The following is a 17,763-nucleotide window of genomic DNA, read 5'->3' as shown; positions in this document are numbered from 1 at the left end:
ACTGCAGCGACCCCGCCGCGCCAGTCCCCGCTAGTGGTAGTTTCTCGTAATAGCTTCTGTGTGTGAGCTGCCGTGGATCCTCTGCCCTTCTCTCGGGCCCCTGGGGGGGGGGGTAAAAAAAAAAAAAGAGAGAGAGAAGGATTTTAAGCAAGGACTCCCTCGCCCCGCGAGGGCGAGCGGCCGCGGCCCGGCTGAGCCCCCCACGCCCCCGCCCCGTGTAAAAAGCCTCCTTGTGCAATGGTCTTTTTTTCCTCTGAACGTGCTTCTTTGTAAAATGACCGAGGTACCGATTTCTGCTAAGTTTCCCCAACAACATGAAACTGCCTATTCACGCCGTAATTCTGTCTCCCTTCCTCTCTCTCTCTCTCTTTCTCTCTTTCTCTCTCTCTCTCTCTCTCTCTCTCTCTCCCCTGCCGCCCCCACCCCCAGCTCGCTGGCTTTCTCGCTCTCTCTCGCTTCTCTCTTTCCCTCCCCCTCCTTTGGTTTGACAATTTCGTCTTAAGTGTTTCTCAAACAGAGGTTACTTTAGTTAGCATGCGCGCTGTGGGCAATTGTTACAAGTGTTCCTAGGTTTACTGTGAAGAGAATGTATCCTGTATCCGTGAATTGCTTTATGGGGGGAGGGAGGGCTAATTATATATTTTGTTGTTCCTCTACACTTTGTTCTGTTGTCTGCGCCTGCAAAGGGCGGAAGAGTTACAATAAAGTTTACAAGCGAGAACCCGAGCCGGGCCTGGCCCGCGCTGCTCATTCACTCTCCCGGCGCCTTGCAGAGCCGGGGGGAGCCGGTCACCGGGCTCCTGCGCCGGGCGAGGCCGGCCCCGCGCGGAGGGGGCGGGGGCCAGAGGCAGGTGGTGCGAGTCCCCCGGCCCAGGGGCGCAGGGGGCGAGGGAGGCGGCCGCGCGTGATTGGCGGAGAGCGCAGGGAGGGAGGGGAGCCGGGAGAAACCCCCTCCCCTCGCGTTCCGAGGCAGCCCAGCCCGGGAGACCTCGGCACCCAGGCCTAGCCGGGGAAAGGCGCCGAGGCTGGTGGCTGCGTCCCCTGCCACCCCCTCTTTGTCTCGGTGCGCGGCCTCCCGGGGAGGCCGCGGGGCGGGGCGGGGCGGGGTGTGTGTGTGTGTGTGTGTGTAAAGGTGGGACGCGGGGCTGCTGAGCACGCTATTTTTATTTCTCTCGGACTCCGGTGGGGGGAGCAGAGGGGGAGGGGAAGGGCTCGTCGCCACCTCTCCCTGCCCGGGACTTGGCCACCTCCGCGCCGCTCCGAGGCGGTGGCTCGCCGCCTTCCTTCCTTGGCTGCCTCTGCTTCGCCGGCAGCCACGCTCGGCTGGGGCATCCGGGAACCGGGAGGGGAGCGTGCCTGGGCCGCCCTCCTCCCTTCCTCTCTCTCCCCACCCCCACCCCCACCCCCACCTTTTCCTTTTTTTTTTTTTTTTTCCAAGCCACCAGAAATCGCAGTGTCCGACGCCCGCAGGCCGGAGCCCGTGCCTTGGGAGCACCTACGCAGCCTGGCTCCGTCTGCGCCCGCGTGTCTGGGGCACCGAGACAGCCGTGAGGCCAGGCCCCCCTCGTTCCTCACCTTGGGAGAACCCGACCGACGTCCCCTATGGGCCCCACCGGGCCGCGCCGGCCCGCGTTAATAACAATCCGACCTGCCCGCAGCCGGCCGCGCGCGTCCCGCTCCTGCGTTTGTGTCTGGCTCGGGGCCGCGCGGGGGAAGCAGGCGGGGGCGGCAGCGCCGGCCGCTCGGGGGTTATTTATTTTCCCTTCCACTCCAGCCCTTCCATCCCGAATCTCGCTTGCAAGCTGCCCGCGGCCCGCGGGGGTCGGCAGCGGCCCCTGAGCCCCCAGCCCCAATCCTCTGGGCCCGGCTCTCCCATTCATTATTGATCATATTTTATAAATCCAACGCCACACAATTTTTTCCACATTACCGGGAGCCGTGGGGAGGCCGCCGGGCCATTGGCGGAAGGGCTGTCACGTGGGCGGGGTCACGTGGTCCGGGGAGGAAAAAGGGGGTCCTTTTTGGTGTAAATCTGGACTCTAATTCTGTAATATATCAAGGAATCTCGTAAAACCGACACTAAAACGTCCCTGCCTACAAATCATCCGGCCAAATTATGAGTTCATTGTATTATGCGAATGCTTTATTTTCTAAATATCCAGCCGCAAGTTCGGTTTTCGCTACTGGAGCCTTCCCCGAACAAACTTCTTGCGCGTTCGCGTCCAACCCCCCGCGCCCGGGCTATGGAGCGGGTTCGGGCGCCGCTTTCGCCGCCTCGGTGCAGGGCTTGTACCCCGGCGGGGGGGGCATGGCGGGCCAGGGCGCGGCTGGCGTCTACGCGGCCGGCTACGGGCTCGAGCCGAGTTCCTTCAACATGCACTGCGCGCCCTTTGAGCAGAACCTCTCCGGGGTGTGTCCCGGCGACTCCGCCAAGGCGGCAGGCGCCAAGGAGCAGAGGGACTCGGACTTGGCGGCCGAGAGTAACTTCCGGATCTACCCCTGGATGCGAAGCTCAGGTAACGCCGCGCACCTAGCCGTCCCGAGCCGCAGCGGCCGGGGCACGTTCCCCGCAAGGCGCCCCTTTCCGCGTCCAGCGCGCTCCGGGCCTGGGGACGCGGCAGCCCCTGGGCCCCCACCCCCACTCGTGCTCGGTGCTCTGAGGCTCGCTCTGTCGCCCCCGGCGCGGATCGCTCTTCGCGGACGCCGTGGCGCTCCGAGCCCCCAGCCCGTCCCCCACCCTTCCTCCTGGCCTTTTAGCTTTAAATATTTATCAGCAGCGCCGGCACGGGCTGGAGACGAGGCCGTTTGTCTTGCGAGGGAAGGCTGGGGTTTGCAGAGAATAGCCATTAGGGTCTCCCCCATACACACCCCCGCCCTCCTCCCTTCCCCGCCCGGGATCTCGGCTCTGGGTGTGTCCCCCAGTCCCTGCTCGGATCAAGTATGGGGGAGGGGGCCGTAGCGCAAAGCCGCTCTCCCCTCCCCATTCCTTCCCAGCCAACCCCGCTCCCCCATTATTCCCGGCAGGACAGTTAGAGGTGGGCTCTGGAGGCCTGACGGGGGAGGGGGGGTGCAGAGGAGATGAGGACCCAGCCAGGGGCACAGAGCCAGAGAGGCAGGTGGAGGGAGGGGTGCTGAGGCCAGGAGAGATGAGATCTGAGGGGAGGGCAGCAGCCTGGTGGGAGTAGAGTTGGCTCCCTCAGGTGCCTTTCCCAGGGCTCAGGGGCACCACTGGACAGCTGGCCAACGACTCCGGAGGTACCACCCTATAGGAGGGCACATCTCCTCTTGGGGACTTCAAGGAGCCAAACCAAGCCTTGGGGAGTACAGGCCACCCAGCATTGCAGCTGCTGCAGGAAACCCCAAGAAGCCAAGGGTTTCGTGGGGGATCTCCTGCCAAGCCTGGCCTAGACCTCCTCGTCCACCGTGCCAACACAGGTGGACTTGGGGCCCAGCTCCATGGCCCAGAAGGCCCAAGACTTGTGGTTTGAGGCTCCCAACCCAGCCAGAGCTGGTGGCCAGGAGACGCCCGGCTCTCCCCGGCCAGCAGTATTGGTGGTCACGGTCCCCGTTAACCTCCTCCATAATTTAACTGCCTTTCCAGTTGATTTATCAAAGCCCCAACTTTTCTGCTCATAAACATTTCAGCTTGGCTTTTATCTTATTTGAAAATGAGGCCCCTGGTCCCTCTCCCCCGAGTCTCCTTCCCAAGAGGGCTGGCACGAGCACCTCCCCCAAGTCTCCTTAAGGTTCTGGGCCTAACCTGAATATTGCCATGGGCGCTTCAGCACCACCACCCAGGTACTTCCCGGTCCGCCCTCAGCCAGGTGGCTGTCTCTCCTGCTCTCCCCCTCTACTTTCCTGGAGGCCCAGAGATTGCTCTGGGGAGCTGAGATGTGTGGGCGGACCGACCAGCCTGGCCCTGCCTGACCCTTCTTGGCTCACTGGAAAACACTCACAAGAGCACAGCTGCTCTCAGAGGGACTTCCTGCTCCAAGGGACTCTGCAAATTCTCACCTCCACCTCATTCCACAACACAGGGGGAGAGGGGCTGAGCCTGTGAGACCCCTTTGTCTCCTGGCACAGTGTCCATTCCCCCCGTACCCCAAAGACGGTCAGAGTCAGCATCCGGAGCGGAGAGGTCTGGGGTCCCTGCTGCCGCACAGGAACACAGACCTCTCTCCCTTCAGCTCACATTGGCCCCCTTAGGAGCAAAGCCTCCTGGTTTCCAAGCCTCTGACGTTGCAGGTTGAAGCAGACCGCCTGGCTGGAAATTGGGCAGGATTGCCTGGGGAAGCCTGCAGTAAGGTGTGCATATTGAAGGAAAAGAGCGGCACCTGGGGTGTGGCTGGGGTCTGAGAGGGGAGAAGGCCGTGTAGCGAGAGCCTGGGCTGCTTCCTTCCAATCACGCACAGGATCCCAGAGCAGGGCAGGCAGCTGTGTGGAGTTCTCTGCGCCCACTGTTTCTTCTTTAAATGCCGTGCCAGGGGCTGACCGCAAGCGGGGCCGCCAGACCTACACGCGCTACCAGACGCTGGAGCTGGAGAAGGAGTTCCACTACAACCGCTACCTGACGCGGCGGCGGCGCATCGAGATCGCGCACGCCCTGTGCCTCACCGAGCGCCAGATCAAGATCTGGTTCCAGAACCGGCGCATGAAGTGGAAAAAGGAGAACAAGTCGGCCGGCCCGGGGGCCGCTGGGCAGGACAAGGCGGAAGCAGAGGAAGAAGAGGAGGAGTGAGAGACAGAGAAAAGGCAGAAGAAGAGAGAGAAGAGGAAAGGAGAGAGGGAGCCGCCCAGCTCTGGGAATCGAACCAGGAAATTCAAATCCAGTAGGGAAGAAAAAAAAAAAAGCACCTGTATTTAAAGTAAAACAATTTTAAAAAAATTGTAGGGAGAGAGAAAGGTGAAACGTTGGTTCCTCAACACTGTAAAAAAAAAAAATACTACCTATAGGAAAGGCTGTCGGGTTTGTTTTTGTACAAATGGGAAGGACCTTATCTACCTGTTCTGTAGCTTTCTGGAATTTGCCTCCGCTTTTCTATGTTGCTATTGTAAGGTCTTTGTAAACTCTTGCTGTTTTGTAAGCCCCCTTTGATGCTGTCTTTGTGGACCATGGGTCTGGACTAATGTGTGTGGCTCCCCACTCTTCCCAGCCTCCCCATCCCCGTAGTGACGCTGAAGCAGCCTTAGGGAGCCCCAAGAACCCACCGACTGGCCCGCTTGTCCCCCGTGACCCTGACTGCAGCCCCTTCACCCGCCAGGCCCCCTCCTCTTTACATTCTATGTGTATCTGATGGACGGAAAAATAAAATGCAATGAAAATAAGCAGAAGCCATATTTTCTTTGTCTCCCTAGGCCAGGGAGGGTTCAGGATTAGTGGTGGCTGAGTGAGAGCCCCTCCCCGGCGGGCCCATGTCCTCCTGTGCTGGACCTGCTGTTTTTCCTTGTGCCCCCTGCTCTGGGGGGTCCCCACTAGCAAAGCCCATTACCACACACACACATTCCCCTTACACTCGTTCGCACACACGGACACACTGGAATGCATACGATCACTGTATGTACAGGCTGCCATCAATTCTAGATAACTCCACCGCGACAGTCACAAATAAACCTCTATTCCTGTGTTCATAAGTAAATGCACAGGCATTCACACAGTCCCTACTGCACACCCAGAATATATGGGTTCACATTCACACGCACTCGGGACACGAGGGGAAATACCACCGTGCACTCGCAGGTCGGCTTACAAACATACACAGACTCACATTTGTCCCCCCAGGGCCCACAGCACGATCAGGCATACACGCTCCCCAAAACAGAAGACAGGAAACCCCATGGTTGCACGAACCCTCTTCCTTATACAAGCCTTCAAATCAGGCTGCGGATCGGCGCCGCCGCCCAGACACAATCGCAAAGCTGTAGTCTGAAAGGCTAGGCCCCGAGCGAAGGAAGAGCGGAAGGAAAGGCAAAGCGAACCCCGAAACCACCGTCGCCTCTGGGGCGGCCGTGGGGAGAGGCCAAGCTCGCGAGTGGAGGCCTCGCGGCCGGCCCTAGGACAGCCTCCCAGGCCGGGCCGCTCACGGCTCGCCACTAGCTCACTCCCTCGCTCGGCAAACATCGCCAGCCAGAGCTGTTCTTTCATTTTATTGCAACTTATTTTAATTTCAATTATTTTAATTTATTTCATTCCAAATTGACGGAGGCGACCCCAATAAACATTTTTAATGGGGGGGAAAAACGAGTCCCCGGAGCGGAAGCCCCGGCGGTGCGGATTTGCCGGGCTGGTGCGGCAGCGTCCGGGCAGCGCCGAGCCTGGCCGCGCCGCCCGCCCGGGCTTCCTCCGCGCCTATCTGCTCTCTCCCCAAGTCGCTGACGACCTGGGACCTTGTTGAAAACACAGAGAAAGACCCAAAAAAAAGGAAACACGTTTTTAGAGAGGTTATTTCGTTTCCTGCATCTGGACGCTGCTAGCTCGAATCAAAATTCGGGGGGTCTTTTAGGGAACATGGAAAGCAAGGGTGATTTTTTGTGTGATGCCAAAACACCCCCTGATCGCGGGACAAAAACCGAAGCACCGCCGCGTCTATGCAGGTAGATCTCTGGAGTTGGTGTTTTAAATATTTATTCGATTACAAACCCTGGGTTGTTTGAATTTTTAGACCAGGTATCTGACAGAAAAGGGGGAGGATTGGTTTTAGGAGAATCTGTTTAATTTGAATTTGTAAGTAAAAGGACCTGGAACCTACTGCTCCCCCTCCCCCAGAGACCCCAGAACCCCGTGGAGCTCCCCTGGAGCGCTTTCTGGAAGGCTGGACAGGCCCACGTTTGGGCGGGAGGGCCCAGGGGCTGGCTGTTTCCTCTCCCAGTGTCTGGGGTGCAGAGCCGGAATCCTGTCTGGGACTCACCGCCCTGGCCTCTATCCAGGCCACCAGGGGGTCTTGGGCCTCCGTAGCCGCAGAGCTGTGAGCCTCACAGGTGGGGGGATCCCCCCAGCTCTAGGGCTGGGAGTGAGGGGGCAGGTTCAGAGGGAAGGGGAGACAGTGAGGCACACGGAGCTCCGGCCCCACTGCTTCTCCCACTTCACTTCCAAATTGCTTCAGAACAGAACCTAACCCAGGAGCTGGGGGGAATTTTTACTAGAAGAGAGGGGCAGAGCTCCTGGGGAAAACAGGGAGGTTCCAAAAAGAACCCCCTTCCCAGCAGGAGCCTGGTGGCTTCTCCACCCCGATTCCCTGCACCCCAAATTCCACCCCTTGCCAGATCGGGGCTTCCCCAAAAAGAGAGAAAGAGAAGAAAAGAAGATGGCGACTGAGAAAAAGGTTGCTGGTGGAGCAGCCATGAAGAAATGCAATAAATTCCTTGTTGTTTTATGAAAATTTACAACTTTGTGATAGAAGTTTATGAGTGGTTGAATCCAGCGATTGGCCGGCGCCGGTCATGTGGCCGGGCGATCGTGAACATGAACTTTTTATCATTTCCCTGGTGGTTATAATGCAGCATTCTTTTGGACACCACACCTAGGTCGGAGCACTGTCGTCCTTCAGGGTTCCAGCCTCTTGATATTTTTATACTTCAATATCGGCTCGATAGAGCAAAGGAGAGAGAGAGAGGAAGAGGGGGGAGAGCAGAGCAGAGAGAGAGAGAGAGAGGGAAAGAGGGGTGGGGATTACACAAAAGACAGAACCAAAAATAATTTTGATTCCTAAGTTATTTTGGTGGCTGATCGGGGATTTTAGTCACCATGAAGGGGAAATGGACAATCTGCCCAGGACCACAGCCTGATACCATTTTTCAAAGCCAGAACTTACTCTATTTTCTATGCAAAATGTCAGAAAAGCAAAACGCCCTCACTCCCAAGTCAGAGAAGGGGGCACGACGGCTCTCAGGCTGGGACAATATTATCTGCAAGCTGAAGAAGAAACTGAATGCTCTTTTTTTTTTCCTTCCCTCCCCACCCTTTTCCATCCGGAGAGGAAAAAAAACCCACAGTCGGCAAAGGTAAGAGAGATTCTACAATTCTCTTTCGATTCTTGTGCTTCGCTTTTGTAGGGGGTGGGGCTTGGGGTTCCCCCTCCTCCCCCGACTCCAAGAAGGGGCTGAACCCCACCTCTGGGTGCTGCGGGGAGAGGCTTCCCAGGAAATTCGGAGTCGCCCAGAGGGGGTGGCTGCTTCCTGGAGGGGGAACCACGGCAGGGAAGATGGGAGGAGGAACCGAAGGGGCCCCGGAGGCCCGCTCTAAGTCGCCTTTTTAAGCTGGGAGGAGGCTCGAGCTAGGGGTCTCTGAGAGGTTGGGGGTGTCTGGGCTTCACGGCGCTCGGTGGGAGAAGCCAGTGGCTTGGGCCTCTGTGGGGCTGACCCCCTGCCACCTCCCCTGCCGGGGCGCAGGTCTCTTGCCCGATGCGGGTGTCGGCGGTTTCCCTGAGAGCACAGGCAGGAGGGGCGGTGGCGCCGAGGGACGTCCTGGTCTCTGTGGGGCCTGGAATCTCGGCGGGAGCTGGAGACACACAGAAAGAACAATTCACAGGGAGCAATGCAGAGCTCACCGTCTCCCCCTCAGAGACGCTCCTCGAGATTAAAGGACCGTGGGTGGAGGCGTCCGCAGGCTGCGCGGAGGCGTGCCCGGGTTCCTCGCCCCATTCTGCGGGGAGGCAGTGGTGTGGTTGCCATGCGGTAGGTCGCGGCGTGCTGCTTTCCGCTGCTTGCGCGTGCTGGGACGGGAGGTGCGGATCTCGGTGGAGGACATGGTCATGTGTGTGCTTGGGTGCGGGGACGTTTCAAACTTCCCTGGACCCAGACGCCGTGGTTGTCAAGAAGCTGTCTAGCATGGTGCTGTTGCGTGTAGGCTTGCAAACCGGAAAGAAAAAAAAAAAAAAAAGCAGAGGAATAAAAACCCAATTATGGGACGTGGAGGTGTGGGCGCTGAGCTCCAGCGGCGCGCCCTGTCCCCGCGGCGCGGAACGTGCCCCCCCCCCTCCCAGCCCAGCCAGGCTTCCCGGGGGCAGGGGCGGGGGGCAGCGCCGCGGGGGCGCGGGGCTGGAATGCCTGCGAAGCTGGCGGGGTGCACGGAGGCGCAGGCCGAGAGTGGAGAACTTAGAGGCGGGGAGAGAGGGCTTCTGGGGAAATGGCGAGCCCAGAAGAGGAGTGCCGGTGGGCGCCGCGGGCGGGGGCGCTGCGGCGCAGTGTGGTCTGCTGGAGAAGGTGGTTGCTTTTATCTTAAGATCAGACGAGGGGGCGTTCGGCGTCAGGCCTGTGACTGCCCAGGGAGTGCGGGCTCTGCGGTGCGTGTGTGTATGTGTGTGTGTGTGCGTGGTGGGGAAGAGAGCATGACGGACCCCTCTGTCCGGGGCTGGGTAGAGAGGAACGCCGCAGCCACTTGTGGAGCAGGAAGGGGTCCTTGGGGGCCTGCGTGGAGGCCCTGGGCGCAGGCCCCGCCTGGGCGCCTGGCCAGAGCCTCGGCCTTCGGGGCCCCAGAAGGCCGGCCAGCACGCACGGCTCTCGGGGTCTGCTCGCCAAGGGGAAATGCCCCAGACCCACTCGGCCCAAAGGGCTTTTTCTTCCTGCAGTCTTGGTGGGCTATAAATCGTCTCTCGGGCAGTTTGCTCCGACCCAAATTATGCGGTTTGCTGCCATCTACCGTCCGTTCAGAGACACGCGGCTTCGGCGGCGCCAGCCCCGCGACACCACCCGAGCGGTGCCCGACGCCAGGAGCCCCGGCCGCGCGGGCTCCGCGAGGTTTGGGGGGTTTTGCCCCCTTCCGTCTCGCCGCGGGATACTGGTACTGGGGCTCCCTGATGTGGACTCGAGAGCGGAACCGGTCTCCCCTCCCCCACCTCTGCCTGTGCCAGCCGGGACCCTGGCGGCGGCCGGGGAGAGCGGCTCCTGCCTCCCGGGGCGCGTCGAGAGAGGGCGAATCCTGCGGCCCGCGGACCCTCTGCCCGCCCGCCGAGGCTGGGCGCGGGGTCGAGCCGCTGGAGGGATCCCAGGCCGAGGCTGCCCAAGGTTTATTTGGTTTTCTCCTCAGCCGAGGGAGGCGGCCGGCAGGGGAGGCGCCGGCTCCGGCAGTTCCACTCGGCTGTCAAAAGACAAACCCGGCCTGTGTTCTTCCAGTTGGCTGGGGGGGTGGGGGTGTCCATGGTGAAGGAATTAAGCCGAATTTTCTGGAAACTTGGTGTCTGCAAGTGTGTGTCGGTCCCCTCCCCCATTCTCGATCGTGTCTAGCGAAATGGACGCACGTGTGTGTTTGGGGGTAAAGTTTGGGAATGAGATTGGCGATAAATGATCGAGGAATCAAACCATGGAGCCCTCCGCTTCGGCCAGACCCTCACACCCACTGGCTGCGCCACCGCCTTCCCGGGAGGGGTGGCGAGGCCCGGGGACGCGCCCCCGCCGCCGCGCCCGAATCCCGGCCCCTGTCTCACGGGTTACTGATTAGCCCGGGCTTTCAAGCCGCAGGAGGAAGCTCTCCGGCTTCCCCTTTCAAGGTGCTGTGGCCTCGGTTCCTGGGCGGGGGCTCCAGGAAATCGCCTGCGGTGCCAGGCAGGCCGGGCGGTTACCCGGGTCTGGCCCGGAGGCGCAGGAGCAGAGCCGAGGTCGAGGGGCCCGGAGGTGCCGGGGGCGAGCGGTGGGGCTGTAGCCCCTCGCCGTCGGCGCCTCTGGAGCCTGGGCCTCCGGGGCAGCCCTTTCAGCTTTTCCGCAGCGGCTGGGACTTGCTGGCGGCTGGAAGGCCTGGCTCAGCAAGCCGCCCCGCGGGTGGCCCCAAGGGAGCCAGCCCTGAAGGTCCTGGGGGCCCCAGGGAATTTTTTTTTTTCTTTTGGGAAAACAAGACACAAAGGGAGAGTAAGTCCAGTAAGTCGGACTGCCGACGAGGGGTGAACCGCCCCAAGGCTCTTAGGGTGCCCGTAGGCCAGGGGTTGGGGGGAGGGGACAGGGAGCACAGGCTGATCCGGCCACCACCGCCCACTCCCCCTGAAGATCAGAGAGGATGCCGCTCATTTGCATAATGGAGATGAAGTCTTTGTACCTTGATTTGGATCAGCCAATTTTAGGGCAGAAGCGTTCAATACAAAACCCCTCTCACCTCGGGGAGCTGACACGTTGGATTCAAATCATCTGAGCCCAAGGGAAAAACTGACTTGAAATGTTTTCATCTGCTCCATCTCAGGGGAAGCTGGGAGGGGGGTGTAGGAAGGTGGCAACCCTAGGGAAGGAGCCTTGCAGCTTAGAGGAAGCGGAAAGCCTGGTTACTGTCTCTCAATCCCCCACCCCACCCCCCACGGGTGTGGGCAAATACCCCTCCCTGAGAGGAGAATCCCATTCCCCAAATGTTCTCCTGGGAGCTGGAAGGAGTGTGCTCACCCACAGGCCAACACAGAGATTCACTGTGGGAACCCTGCATGCACTCAAGACTTGGGGCGTGGTTATACCCCCCCATACACATATACTTCCTCGCTCAGGCAGGCGGACACCCCCAGAGCCGCAGGCAGCTGGGCCCATGGTGTATTCACAGATTCCACTGTGGAGACAGACAGACGGCAGCAGATGGAACCACAGACATTGGGAGAGACCTGGCTCCAGCAGCCAGGCAGTCTCTGGCCCAGCCCTGCCTGCCTGCTCTCTTTCCCAAACAAACGGATCAGACGAATAAATGCTCATAAATAAATACCTCTGGGCTTAGATAAGAGCGGTGAGGCGCTGCTTCCTTTCATGCCCAACTCCAGGCGCCCGGCCCTGCCTGGAGTGGCTCCGTCTCCCAACAGGCAACCTACAGAGGTGAGGTTAAATTGCAGGCTGCAACCCTCAGGATCCGGCGATGCTTTTCCTGCTTCTACCACAGGGAAAGGCGCCTCCTTCCCCAGGTCTTACCCGGACTCCACAGGGAAGATCATGCTGGTCCTAGGGTGGGGATCTGGTAGCCCCGAGGGCTGAGGCCAGGGCCCAGCCTCAGTGGCAGGGAGCAGGGAGGTGCCCGCAGGCCATGCTGCCCCACCTGGCTCCGGCTGCTCCAGTGGCCCCCGCTCTGCAGGAGAGGGCCTATTTGTGCTGCTCTGTCATTAGGGGCCTTGGATTTTTTTTTTCCCTTAAACACTCATCAAAAACCCCGGTGGGAGTATTGCAGGCTAGGAAGTGGTTGGAGAGACCCCCAGGGACGACCACTTGGCCATGAAGGTGCAGCCAGGTAGTTGTCCTAAGTTCAGAGACCACTCTGTGCCCAAAGAAGTTCCCACCCTTGGTCACCCAACCTCAGCCCTTCTACCACCTTCCCCCTTGTCATTGGGCAGAGCTGGCTCACAAAGATGAAGGGAGAGGAAGGTCAGCTAGCTTGACATCAGAATCATACCCTGGCACCCTGGTTGGGTGGTAGGGACCCTTTACTGTCTGGCCTGTGTGTCCATATTACATTGTTGGGAACACGTTGTGATTCGGCTTCAGCTTGGGCCCAAGGCTCATTTTCTTTGGATGAGAGAGAGGCACAGACATGCTCTTTCACACCCAAGCTTAAATGGCAGCAGCAAAGCCAAGGATACAAGTATGGTGTGTGGGAGGGACTTGGAGGGATGCTGTGAGTCAGACAGAAGGGCCGTGAGTGTCTGGAGAGGGAACGTGGGCTGATGGCTGGAAACTGCCTGCCGCTGAGGTCCCAGGAGGACCAGAACACCCCCACCCCACCCCACCCTGCCGCCATTCTTGTAAAACCAAACCAAAAGTAAGTCTCAGGAGCGAATGAATTTTCAAAAGGACTGTCAGCCTCCCGAGAGAGCTGGGAAAGGGGGACCAGGATCTCTCCCCCATCAGGAGGATTTAAAGCCCCACAGTGGAAAGAGTGCCCTCACTGGCACCCCCCCCCCCAGCTTAATGGGGCATCCTTAGTTCCTGAAAAATCTGTAGCCCGGGATGATATTCTTCTGTCTTTTGGGAATGGAGTGAGGGTTGCAGGCAGGAGAGGCATCAGACAAATAAAGCCACCTGAGCTGGGGTGCCCCTCACCCTTCCTCCCTATAGCCCCAAGCGAGGAGAGGGGCTAGTCCCTTTCTCCAGTGCCTCTTCTCCCGCCAAGAGTGAGCGGCTCCCTGCTAGAACCAGGTGAGGTGTCTCAGGAAGCAGTGAGCACAGCCTTGGGAAGAAGCCCCCAGCCCAGCCCCAGAGTGGGTGTGTGTGGGGGGAAGCCCGGGCTCAGCCCCTCCTGCTGTGGCCCGCTCTTCTGGGTCTTCCAGACAGTGGGTTCTGGCCTGCCCCTCAGCCCCAGGCAAGCAGGAATAAGGCACCTAAACCTGCAGGAGAGAGCAGAGCTGATGCAAAGGAAAACCGGTGGCCAAAACCTGGGAAGGAGGGTGTCTCTCTGGACCAATGCAGATACAAATAAGCAGAGAACTCTTCTCACCTCGGTCAGCCCCAAAGCCTGGGGGAGCAAACCGGCTCTTTTCCTTCTCTCTCAACGAGATTCAGGGAGGTTGACTCGCCCCTCCACCGAGGGAAGGGGCCCAAGCAATGCAGGGGTTAACTTTTCTGAAAACGCAATTAACTTTTCCCTATCCTGCGTGGGGTGGGTGGGGGAGGGAGGTATTTATTTAATCACTGGGGAATGGGGTGGTCTCAGCCCAAATGCTCCCTCCTCTTGGAAGGCACAGGCGCCTCTTCGGCAGATCCTACGTAGGTGGCACAGGACGCGTTGTGTTGTTGGGGGGAGAGAGAGAGAGAAAGGAGAAGGAGGGAAAAAAAAAAAAAGGTTGATAGGTTTGTGCGCGGGTCCCTCGTGCGGGCTGCGCTCCTCCTGGGTGCTATTTGACAATTCCTGCCTCTGCCATTGGTCAGTGTTGGATCAGATGGTTGTATTTCCTTCTGGCCCTCACTGGCACCTCGCCATCCCCCCTCAGCTAAAACCCAATCTCGGATATACTACTAATAGGCGCGGCGCTCGGACTATAAAACACAACAAATCATAAACCCGGAGGAGCAGCAGCGGCCGCGCGCGCCTCCCCGACAGATGAGTTCCTATTTCGTGAACTCCACCTTCCCCGTCACTCTGGCCAGCGGGCAGGAGTCCTTCCTGGGCCAGCTGCCGCTCTACTCGTCGGGCTATGCGGACCCGCTGAGGCACTACCCCGCACCCTACGGGCCGGGGCCCGGCCAGGACAAGGGCTTTGCGGCTTCTTCCTATTACCCGCCGGCCGGCGGCGGCTACGGCCGAGCGGCGCCCTGCGACTACGGGCCGGCGCCGGCCTTCTACCGCGAGAAGGAGTCGGCCTGCGCGCTCTCGGGCGCCGACGAGCCGCCCCCGTTCCACCCAGAGCCGCGGAAGTCGGACTGCGCGCAAGACAAGAGCGTGTTCGGCGAGACGGAAGAGCAGAAGTGCTCCACTCCGGTCTACCCGTGGATGCAGCGGATGAATTCGTGCAACAGTGAGTGAGACTGCCCGCCGTCGCCGCGACCCCCGCGGGCCCCCACCTCGGGAGACAGAGCGAGGGAGTCCCGCCCCACCCCGCGGCCCCCCTCCCGTTCCCCCACAGGGTGCCGGGTGGGCATCTCTCAGGGGGATAAGGGAAGATCGATCCGGGCGCCCGCACGGGGTCTCTCGCTGCGCCCTCTGGTCTGTAGCAGTTACAAAGTTTGCAAAGTTCCAGCTGCACTGGGAGTGGGGGGCGGGGTGGGGGTGGGGTGAGTGGGCTCTTTAGGGGCGCCAGGCCAGAGCCAGGATTCCTGGCCAAGGAAGGCGGCTAGGGACTGCAGTCACCAGCTTTGCTTTCCTTTCCGTCCCCAGCCTCCCTCCATGGGGGGGGGGGGGGCTCCCACCCAAAGACAGCTCCATTAGAAGCGGAGTGTGTTTCGCAGGGGATGGGGGACGGCTTGACGCTGGCTAGGGGGAGCAGAGGGTGTCCGGGACCCAGTTTCCCTGGGGGTGGGGGCCGGGGAAAAAGATGAGGCACCAGGAAAGAGGTGGGGGGGGGGTTGGGAGAGCGGGATGAGAGGAAGAAGGAGGGAGTGGGCGGAGAGGGAGAAACAGGCGCCTGGGTCTCAGGTTGGATTATTTGTAGGTTTTAAGTCCCAATTGGTGTCCATTAGCGGGACACGAAAGTGAGGAGCCGTTAATGCGGACTATGGATCGATCCACGTCATTACGGATTAAGGGGCAGAATCCATCATCGGGAGGGCGGGGTAGGGGAGCTAGATGGATGAAAAGGAAGGAAAAGAAAAGATGCAGCTAGGAGGACACACCTGGCCAGCCCCTCCCCCTCGGCGCAGGTGGGAGTCGGAACGGCGCCGCCCCTCCCCCACCGAGAGTCCAGCCAGCAGGCACAGGCCTGGGAGGCCAGGAGGGCAACTGGAGGGGGCGCTGGAGGAGTGCGAAAGGGGGGCAGGGAGCCAGGAGCGTGGAGGGCTTCCCGGGACGGGCTGGAGTCCCCGTTTGAGGGTCTAGCGGGAGAGGTGGGCTTCGGGTGCGACGACGGCAGGCCTCAGCGTCTCCACTCTGCCCAACAGGTTCTTCCTTTGGGCCCAGCGGCCGGCGGGGCCGCCAGACCTACACGCGCTACCAGACGCTGGAGCTGGAGAAGGAGTTCCACTACAACCGCTACCTGACGCGGCGGCGGCGCATCGAGATCGCGCACTCCCTGTGCCTCACCGAGCGCCAGATCAAGATCTGGTTCCAGAACCGGCGCATGAAGTGGAAAAAGGAGAGCAAACTGCTCAGCGCGTCTCAGCTCAGCGCCGAGGAGGAGGAAGAAAAGCCAGCCGAGTGAAGGTGCTGGAAAGGGAGGGGGGACGCGGAAAGGGAGAGGCCTGCGGGGCGCCCAGGGCTTCCGTGAGCCCAGAGCTGGCTCTGCGGGCGGGGGAGCCTGGGGACCCGCTCCCTGGCGTGCGCCAGGCGGGGCCCAGCGCTCTCCCGGACGCCCCCGTCCGCAGAGCGATCGCTGGGTGCGCGGCGGCGGCGCCGCCCGAGCCCACCCAGCACCCCGAGCGCCTCCTCCCTCCCGAGGAACCCGCCTGGGCCCGATCTGGCTCCCCGGTGAGAACTGAGGATCGGACTCACTCGAGGTTTCCCGGAAGCAGGCGCACTGCTCTCGTCCGTGTCGCGTCTCCATTCCGTCCATGTCCCCCCCTCACCCCCCGTGCACGGTTCAATGGTAGATTCGTTGTCCCCTCAGCAGGGGCCTTGAAGACTCCCTGGCCCCAGCCTTGTCGTCTCTCCTACCCCGTCCCCCAAGCCACTGGAAGGAGCACATACTACCTAGAAGTAAGAAGAGGAGCCTCAGAAGAAAACAAAGTTCTATTTTATTAATTTTCTATGTGTTGTGTTTGTAGTCTTGTCTTAGCTCTGGACGTGAAATACTTCGGTAATAATATTAATATTATTAATAACGATGATAAATAATAATAAAGACGTGAAAACTCGCCGCTCAGTCACCTCCGATCCTCCCTGCCATTTTTTTTTCCTCTTCCCACCCACCTCCCAGCCACACTCTCCCCTGAGGCTGAGCAGACGGCTCAGGCGGGAGGCCGGCTGGCTGCTGGGTCTCTCTGCAGCTCGCGGACTCAACCTGGGGGTTATAGTTGCGATAAAGGCTGAAGCGGTTGCCCCAGCGCCGGAGTGTGCCGGGGCTCATCCCTGCCTCGCCGCCTGCAGACCTGGGGGGTTGCACAGGGACTGTCTCCCTCGTATTCTACAACCTTTCCTCGTTTGTCCACCACTGAGGCCCGCTAGCCAGGAGCCCTGGCAAAGACCAGTCCTGGGGGGCTGGCGATGTGCAGGCTTCTCCGTCCTCACTCGCCCCCAAGGCCCCTGGCCCCCGGCTGGCCCACATGGTCCAGTGTCTGCCGGCCTTGGCACTGGGCTCCTGGCCTGTGGCTTAGAAGACTTAAAAAAAGGGGGGGGGGGAACCATTGGGCATTTCTCTTCCTGGAGTCCCTAGAATAGGAGCTCGGTGGAGAACTCCAAGCTGCCAACAATCACCGAGTGAAGGGCAGGGCTGTCCCCTGCTCCTCGAAGACCCAGGGCAGGAGGCCAGGTGATGCGGCATTTGGTCTCTGCTCAACCCAAAGGGCCCCATCTCTCCTGCCCCCACTGTTACCCAGGCAGAAAGCTGAGGGGCTGTTTTCCTTTCTTCCTCTTCCCCCTGTCTCTCTTTCTTTTTTAAAAAATTTTTGTTATTTTTAAAGAAAATAGCCGCCTAGCAGAAGGGGCCCAGCTGTGACGGTCTCTGGCCCGCCCAGCGCGCTCAGCAAGGTGCTGCAACTCCTCGGGACCCCTTCCCAGGGCAGGCGGGGGGGCTGCTGGGCCAGGGCTCTCACTGCCGGGTGAGCAGCCAGGAGCCTGGAGTGGGACCTCCGGGTGTACCTGGGAGAGGAGGCAAGGAGACGAGGGGGTACTGATTTCACCCCAAACTCTGAAACACTGTTGCTGCGCAGCCACTGTGCACTGTTCTAGCCATTTAACTGCCACCCCCTTCCCCCTTCCCCCCGCCCCGCCATGCACTCTGGGGTCTCCGTCCTGCTCGACCACTCCCAGGCCTAAGGGAAGACCGAGGAATAGGATTCCAAAGTTCCGAGGGGCCCAGGAGAAGTGAAACCGTCTCCTTTGCTGCAAGCCTGGGGGCTCAGCCCTGCTACCCTCGTCCCGGCGCCGCTGCGGGGCCAGGGAGCAGGCCAGGCTGGGCGCCCCGGGAACCCCTTGTAACACTTGCTTGTCATACACCACTTCTAAACCTTGCCTCCCATTTCCGCGCCCCAAAGCAAAAGCAAGAGGGTAGCAACTCAATCTTTGATCACCGC

At 60.3% G+C, this 17,763-nt stretch overlaps 3 protein-coding genes across 5 annotated transcripts in view; all 3 read left to right on the top strand.

The window, feature by feature from the left end:
• Window positions 1-1,757: 1,757 nt before the first annotated feature.
• On the top strand, window positions 1,758-5,320 carry HOXB7 (homeobox B7). Its single transcript, XM_062215647.1, has 2 exons — window positions 1,758-2,516; window positions 4,485-5,320. The coding sequence occupies exons 1-2, from the start codon at window positions 2,117-2,119 to the stop codon at window positions 4,736-4,738; spliced, it is 654 nt and encodes a 217-aa protein (XP_062071631.1). The 5' UTR covers window positions 1,758-2,116; the 3' UTR covers window positions 4,739-5,320.
• A 2,498-nt stretch (window positions 5,321-7,818) lies between these two features.
• On the top strand, window positions 7,819-17,094 carry HOXB6 (homeobox B6). 3 transcript variants are annotated; one of them, XM_062175548.1, is made up of 3 exons: window positions 7,819-7,998; window positions 13,904-14,396; window positions 15,475-17,094. In XM_062175548.1, the coding sequence occupies exons 1-3, from the start codon at window positions 7,819-7,821 to the stop codon at window positions 15,732-15,734; spliced, it is 933 nt and encodes a 310-aa protein (XP_062031532.1). In that variant the 3' UTR covers window positions 15,735-17,094. The 3 variants fall into 3 exon arrangements, with proteins under 3 accessions (XP_062031532.1, XP_062031534.1, XP_062031533.1); XM_062175550.1 differs by having other exon boundaries at window positions 7,909-7,998; window positions 13,872-14,396; XM_062175549.1 differs by lacking the exon at window positions 7,819-7,998 and having other exon boundaries at window positions 13,551-14,396.
• Window positions 7,908-17,763, top strand: part of HOXB3 (homeobox B3) — a 53,503-nt gene continuing 43,647 nt past the window's right edge. The window contains exon 1 of the mRNA XM_062175552.1: window positions 7,908-7,998. The gene's annotated coding sequence lies outside the window, so the exon portion shown is untranslated. The remainder of the gene's footprint in view (window positions 7,999-17,763) is intronic.

The sequence above is a fragment of the Lepus europaeus genome, chromosome 18, assembly GCF_033115175.1.
Source record: "Lepus europaeus isolate LE1 chromosome 18, mLepTim1.pri, whole genome shotgun sequence".
Classification (NCBI taxonomy): domain Eukaryota; kingdom Metazoa; phylum Chordata; class Mammalia; order Lagomorpha; family Leporidae; genus Lepus; species Lepus europaeus.
Note: the sequence above shows the minus strand (reverse complement) of the source record. Positions and strands in the feature narration are given on the sequence as shown.